General features: G+C 34.4%; 1 protein-coding gene across 1 annotated transcript in view; it reads left to right on the forward strand.

The window, feature by feature from the left end:
- LOC311305628 (arf-GAP with dual PH domain-containing protein 1) overlaps positions 1-7,074 on the forward strand; it is a 34,030-nt gene extending 26,956 nt beyond the window's left edge. Inside the window, exons 7-11 of the mRNA XM_084433432.1 lie at positions 1,767-1,850; positions 2,655-2,717; positions 2,934-3,005; positions 4,173-4,401; positions 6,178-7,074. Of these exons, the coding sequence (XP_084289558.1) occupies positions 1,767-1,850; positions 2,655-2,717; positions 2,934-3,005; positions 4,173-4,401; positions 6,178-6,206 (477 nt within the window). The 3' untranslated portion in view covers positions 6,207-7,074. The remainder of the gene's footprint in view (positions 1-1,766; positions 1,851-2,654; positions 2,718-2,933; positions 3,006-4,172; positions 4,402-6,177) is intronic.
- Positions 7,075-7,783: the final 709 nt, after the last annotated feature.

A 7,783-nucleotide genomic window follows, 5' to 3' on the forward strand; every position in this document is an offset into this window, starting at 1 on the left:
GACCATATTCTACATCCCTTAATCCTACAATACAGAAACTTAACAACTGCCTTATAACTATTAATAAGCAGTAATTATGAGTTTATTGAGGCAAAAGTCGTAGTTAATAGTGAGAATTGGATCCTAAAGTGTGACCATAATGTCCGGCCAGAAAGGATGTTGCACAATTTGTCATGTTGCGTTGCAATTATTATCACAAATAAAAAACTGATTCCGTGCACAACTACGCGATATGCTTACAAAATATTTGTTCATAATATTTGATAAAGTTTTCCAAGGCCAGACATCATTTTATAAATATTAAGACCCGTTTGAATATTTTCCCAGTGAAGATCAGATGTTATACTCAGATTTATCTCGTAATCTGGATGTTGAAGATAACGCTGGCAGAAACAGCATGTGTGTGTGTGTGTGTGTAAAGCTGGAGACGATGATGATGTTCTGCTGTTGGTCAATAATGCGCTTCTGTCAGTGGCCTGAGTGCTAAAAATGCTCTTCCTCTTTCACCATCTCACAAACGTCTCTGATGAATAATTATCACTCATTAGAAGCCGGAACGAACCCTGTTTTAACCCTGTAAAGACCGACAGATGGAATAATAGTCAGAACATATTTTTTAAATAACAGTTTACTGACCCTTTTAAATCTGAAAGAGAAATTTGCATATGTGTTTTTTTGTATCAGGCTCATATAGTGAGAATATGGAGGAAAACTGGGCAAAAATATGACATTTGCTGCAGATGCTGATATTATATATGGAGAAAGAAAGATGACATTCTGATGCTTGTAATGTAAATCAATGAGATCTTTATAACTACAGCAGATACTGACATAAAATTCATATAAATATCAATATGTTAGGGATAATGTAGAGCGAGGCGGTGGTTATAGTGAATTCGCCTTATGTAATAGCCTTATTACATGGCTACCCACCAAATAAATCAATAATTTGACACAAAATATTGATTTAAAAAGGAGTTTATTGATTTAAAAACGATTGCATTGCTTCCGCTAAAGAAAGTAGTCCTGCGAATCCTGCGTCCATAGCAACGCTCTGTTTTGCATGGCAACGGTGTGTTATACTTATACTTAGCAGCGTATGTTATCAAGCAATAACACACCGCATTAGAATTCAACCAAGCCGTGTAATTACTGCCATTAATATCTTAGTAAGATGATATTTAAATGCTTAGTTTGTGATCAAAGCTCTAGTTTTAAAACATATAATGCAAAACAACACAATGATGATTGAGAGATGAACAAAAGCCTGATGATCATATTTAATACTCATGATTTTTCTAATAAATGATGTATGATAATCAAGTAAACCTGCTTCAGTCCAGATGAAATATTCCTAACAATATCAAAGTTATTCTGGTTACTTTGTTAAACTATCAGTCCGAGACAGAAGGACTGGAGGAGAGTGTGTGTGACAGGTTTATCAGGGACGTTTCGATCAGAGGACTCAGAAATGTGCGTATCAAATATGATAGAGTTGAAACTGGATGTTCTGGACTCTCAGACTCGAGAGGAGATAAAGAGATGTTTCCTGAGAGATATCAGCTGCAGTCGAGCTGTGGACTCATGATGTGTTTCTGCTCCTCATACTGCAGTTACTGAACATAAAGCATCCTCTGTGTGTGTGTGTGTGTGTGTGTGTGTGTGTGTGTGTGTGTGTGTGTGTGTGTGTGTGTCTGTGTGTGTCTGTGTGTGTGTCTGTGTGTGTGTCTGTGTGTGTGTCTGTCTGTGTGTGTGTGTGTGTGCAGGAAATGGTGGACTGGTTCACTGCGATCCGGGCTGCACGGTTTCATTACCAGAAGGTGGCGTTTCCTGGAGCTAATGATGAAGACGTACGTGAATCAAATTTATTCCAGCAACTGCCTCATAAAGATGAGTTATGAGTGTGAAACTCACTGTACGCTCCACTATATCACGCTCTTCTGACAGCAGTTTCTCATTTACACACTGCTAACTAACAGCTTCTTGTTCAGTATTTTAATCTGGTAAATATTTGAGAAGCTAAATCACAAGATTATTAAGAGTTATTTTCAGAGAAGCTTTATGGTTTATTTTTAAGCATAAAATTAAACAAAATGCAATTTCTGCAGAAAAACAAGAAAAAAAGATTTAATTAAAATTATATAATTATTTGATTACAAGTCATAATACACAATTGTGCTACTCAATTTTATATATATATATATATATATATAATAGTGTATATATATATATTATATACTCATAACATATATATATATATATATATATATGTAATAGTGTTATTAAATTATGTTATACAATAATGAAGCTAAATTGCAAGATATTAAGGGTTATTTTCAGACAACATCTCTGAAAGCTTTATAATTCTGAATATTTGCAAACATAAATTTACCAGAATGCAATAAAGTTAATACAGTAAGTCTTATAGTACACAATTTAGCTTCTCAATTAATCATAAAGATAGACATTTTAACCGGGAATAAAGACAATAATGCTGATTTAGATGATTAAATCTGTATTTTGCAGATACTAAAGTAATCATGATATAATCAAAATGATGAAGTGTTAATATTTTTTTATATTAATAACAATCTGTACCTTTTCGAATGTCAGTGCATGTTGAGAAAGCATCTTCATGTGTGTGTGTGATGTAGTTGGTACCCAGACTGACCAGGAACTTCATGAAGGAAGGATACATGGAGAAAACCGGCCCGAGGGTGAGCGGCACACTGCCGATCTATGCTATTTTCATATCACACTTACTTCTTGCACAATACATCATTTTTAAGTGAAATCAATACTGCATATGCTCTTATTTATTTATTTATTTAGTGATAAGCCAGGTAATGTACAGTCACAAAATAAAGCCCTTGCTGACTGTACAGTGATGCTGTCGTTAACACTGACTCATACTGAAGTCTGCTGTGTTTCAGCACACGGAGGGCTTCAAGAAGAGATGGTTCACCATGGACGACAGGAGACTCATGTACTTTAAAGACCCTTTGGTGAGTACAAGCTGATATTTAGACGTTTTTCTGGTGTAACTCTTAACCTTGACACGCGTATACCGTACTCATAACATATGCTAGTGTATAATATAAAGTCAAAAAAATGAAGGAAATTACATTGTAATATAATATAATATTAATATAATACATTTTTATAATACAATATTTATTGTATTATATTATATTATGTTAAATGCAGTACGTTTAACTATGTTAATATATAATTGTCATTTACTGTAATAAAAATAAAAAACATTTTTATTTAAAAAATGTGCATTTGTAAATCATTTTTAGTTCTAATAGGCTTTATTAATTATATTGTTATATTACATTATATTATATTACATTATTTTATATTATATTAGTAGGACTGTTAATACTACATTTAACATATACTTATATAATATAATATGATATAATTAAAAATACATACAATACCATTTATAAAAAAAAATATATATATATTATATTATGTTATATTATATTATATTTATATTAGTAGTAGTAGTGTAGTACTACATTTAACATATACTTATAGGCCTGTAATAAAATATGATATAATAAAAAACAAAAATGTTTTTTAAAACGGCATATTTTGAAATAAAATATATATTTATTTTTATTATAATATAATTGATTAATTATATAATATATTTATTACATAACATAATAATAAACATATTATTCGATATTAATTATATAATATTAACTATATTTGTAGTACTACATTTAATATATTTATGTAATAAAATAAAACATAATTTACTGTAATAAAAAACAAAAAAAAATTCAAATAAAAAATGTATATCTTAAAATAAGAAATAGTTTTTAGAATTTACTTTATTCTAATATATTAGTAGTACTATGTTTTTCTACATTTAACATATACCTATATAATAAAATAAAATATAATTTTGTAGCAAGTCATTTTTAAATTTAAAAATGCATATTTGCTAATTTTTTCTTATAATATGCTTTATTAATTATATTATATTACTGTATATTATATTATATTTAATTATTATATTATATTATATTACATCACATCACATTACATTACATTACATTACATTACATTGTATTATATTGTATTATATTATATTATATTATATTATATTATATTATATTATATTATATTATATTATATTATATTGCATGTTCCAGGATGCGTACGCGCGTGGCGAGGTGTTCATCGGCAGTAAGGAGAACAGTTATACGGTGTTGTCCGGTCTTCCACCCTCGACTCAAGGACAACACTGGAAGTTCGGGATCACCATCGAAACCCCGGACAGAAAGTTCCTGTTCGCCTGTGAAACCGAGGCGGAGCAGAAGGACTGGATCGCTGCGTTTCAGAGAGTCGTCAACCGGCCCATGATGCCTCAGGAGTACGCAGGTACAGACACACCCTCACTGAGGGATGACTGATTGATCAACAGAGGTGTAAAGAGTACCTGAGAACCATTCTTGAGAAAATTACAAGTTACAAGTCACCAATTCCAATCCGACTTGAGTAAAAGTCTTAGAGTATCTGATTTTAACAGTACTGAAGTGTTTCACTCATACTGAATGTATGCTCAAAGATGCACTTCACACCTTAGAGACAGAGACATGCCAGTGAAAATAAGAAACAGTTGATTTGTAAGATGAGAAATCGTGTTTATTTTCTAAAATAAAAATAAAACTGAACACCTAAATATTGCAATAAATAAAGGTCAGTTAAACGTCTATAAACTCTCAAGTCTCAGTTAAGCTCAAGTGCACAAAAAGGTCATGAGTAAACCATTATCCTTCTAAAAGGTCTCATCGATATAGTGGATGAATAAAATAATGTTGAGTAAAGTCTTGCACTGCGAGCTGGTTCGGGCCTCGTCATGTCCTCATCTCCTAAATCAAACACCTGTGATTCAGAAACTCACAGCTAACACCGTGTGCTAACTACACGCGACATGACGCCGCGACGCGCGATAAAAGGTTGTTTTCCATGTTAATCAGTGTTTGTCCTAACCAGCCGCGACGGCGACACGCAACAATTCTATTTTAGAAACGGTTTCTATTTTTCTGCGACGTCGCGCTGGAACAACAAACACAAAGTGTGGCGATGATAATCTCAGGTGCTGTTTATGTGCTTTATTTAATGTTAAAAGCGTGTCATGTGACTCTGAATATCATTTAGTGCTCCAGCTTTGTAGCTGTAAAAGCAACAGTGGATAATTCACCTCAGATCTTGAAATTAAACAAATGGAAACAAGAACGTTCAAACTGTGAACGAACAAGTGTATTCTTTGACAAAGATTGTTTTAGTAACTCAGCCTATGTATCTGAATAATGTTTAAATGGTGTAATATTTGTGAGTTTGATTATGTAGCGACTTATCCATTTTCTTGCGAGTGCCGCCAAGATTACTCTCTGGTGCCGCGCACTCGCCGCTAGACTCCGCCCACACGCTGTTCTGATTGGCTGACTCCGCCCACACGCTGTTCTGATTGGCTGACTCCGCCCACACACTGTTCTGATTGGCTGATCTAATCGCATCGTGTCTGGTTAGGACACTGTAACGCTTCTTTATAGCAGAAACAAACTGCAGAAGATAAAGTTTGGTGTCATGCAAAATGTAACGTGTAATTGCATTACTCTTCACAAATGTATTGGAGTAAAAAGTACATTTCCTTATTCAAAAATGTAGTCAAGTAGAGAGTAAAAGTTGCTAATATATTTGATACTCAGTAAAACTACGAAGTCACCAAAAAGATTGGTTGGTTGATTGGTTTATTAATTGGTTTATTGGTTAGTTGGTTGATTGATTGATTGGCTGACTGATTGATTGATTGACTGATTGATTGATTGATTGATTGATTGACTGACTGATTGACAGATTGACAGATTGATTGATTGATCGATTGATTGATTGACTGACTGATTGATTGATTGATTGATTGATTGATTGACTGATTGATTGATTGATTGACTGATTGATTGATTGATTGATTGATCGATTGATTGACTGATTGATTGATTGATTGATTGATTGATTGATTGATTGATTGATTGACTGATTGATTGATTGATTGATTGATTGATTGACTGATTGACTGATTGATTGACTGATTGATTGATCGATCGATTGATTGATTGATTGATTGATTTCACGCTCCTTCATTTCTCTCTCCAGTCGAGGCTCATTTCAAGCACAAGCCTTGATGTCGGCGGGACAGACTGGACGAGCGACAGCAGTTTTGTCCAGTGAACGACACAGAAGAGCATTGAAACGACCCTTGATTGAGTGCTAACGGACTGAACACTGGACTGTGTGGACGAGTCTCCAGCGGCGAGGTCTACGTTAATCCGGATACATTTGAAAACGGCGTTTTCGTTTAAAAACGCTCTCCGTCCACACTAGCTAATGCTAAATTCACCTTAACTGCGCATGCGTAAACCCTCACGTAAGCTCACTGAGACGATACAGACAGAAAAATAAATAATACAGTCATCGCGCAATTCATCTGGCAGGATCATTTTATTTAGCAAAATATCTCATCCTTCACTGATGCGTCCAGCAGACTCACTCACCATTATATGTTCGGTCTAAAACTGCTCTCATGTTTCACCGCAGGACAGCGAATGCGAGTGTATCCTGTCATCTTTGCAGGACTGTGATATGAAGAGCACTGTGTGAAAGTGAACCGCACATAACAGGCACAACACCGGTATACACATGAACATCGATTGGTACAACATGCATCACATGACTAAACTTACGTCATCGTTTTCAAGTTTTGACAGTCCGCACTACAACGACAAACCGGCGTTTTCAAGTGTATCCACTTTGGGGAGCGTTTTCAAAAATCGTAGTTTTCGTTAATAATAACGGCGTATCAGTGTGACGGAGAGAGAAAGATGCGTGTTCAAAGTGTGGACAAGGCCTCAGTTGTCATGAATGTCTTTATGTGTTACCAAAGCAGACATACTGCTGTCGTCAGACAAGCTACTGTACAAATATGGCATGTGAATGTTGTTCATCGCTCTTAAACGTAACATTTAATCTATAAATCACAAGGTGAGCAACGTCACGAGACGGCTGCGTTCTCTTCCCAGTGCGTTTGACTGATGATGATGATGTTATTTATTGGATTATCCGAGCAAAAGCTGCTGTGAGGAGTTGAGGATCCGCAAGTACATGATGCTTTACTCAGTGTTTGTGTCTTGTTTTGCAGTGCAAACATCTAAACATTTACTTGAGAAGCAAAATGACGTGAGATTTCTTTTAAAAAGGATCGAAATTGAGTTACTTTGAATTAAATGCAATTAAGTTCATTTTTCTGACCCCATTGGCATATCTGTTCATGTTTTAAGCATAAACTCACTTCATTTTGATTAATATTTTGCTTCTCAATCTTTGATTTAAGAATATTTAGATATTTGTTCCAGCAAACAAGACAAAAATACTGAGTAAGAAAATCATTTTGCATTACAGGGGTTTCGTTCATCGGAAAAACCCTGTTAGAAAGCTGATATGATCAATATGATTCTATAGGCAGTTCATTTCATATACTACATACTACTTGTGTTGTCTTTGCAGGGCGCACGTGTCAGATTTACATCATGAAGACGGTTGTGTTCTTGATTTATTTTCCTCCACTAGGTGGAAGCATATCACAGATGAAGATGCATGTGCCCATCAGTTCCTGATGCAGAATAGGGCTGATATTAGTGATTTATTGGCCGATATTTGGCCAAATTGAGATTATATGCCACAAACCAAGCTAACTTTGATGATT

This window comes from Rutilus rutilus (genome assembly GCF_951802725.1).
Source record: "Rutilus rutilus genome assembly, chromosome: 16".
Lineage (NCBI taxonomy): Eukaryota > Metazoa > Chordata > Actinopteri > Cypriniformes > Leuciscidae > Rutilus > Rutilus rutilus.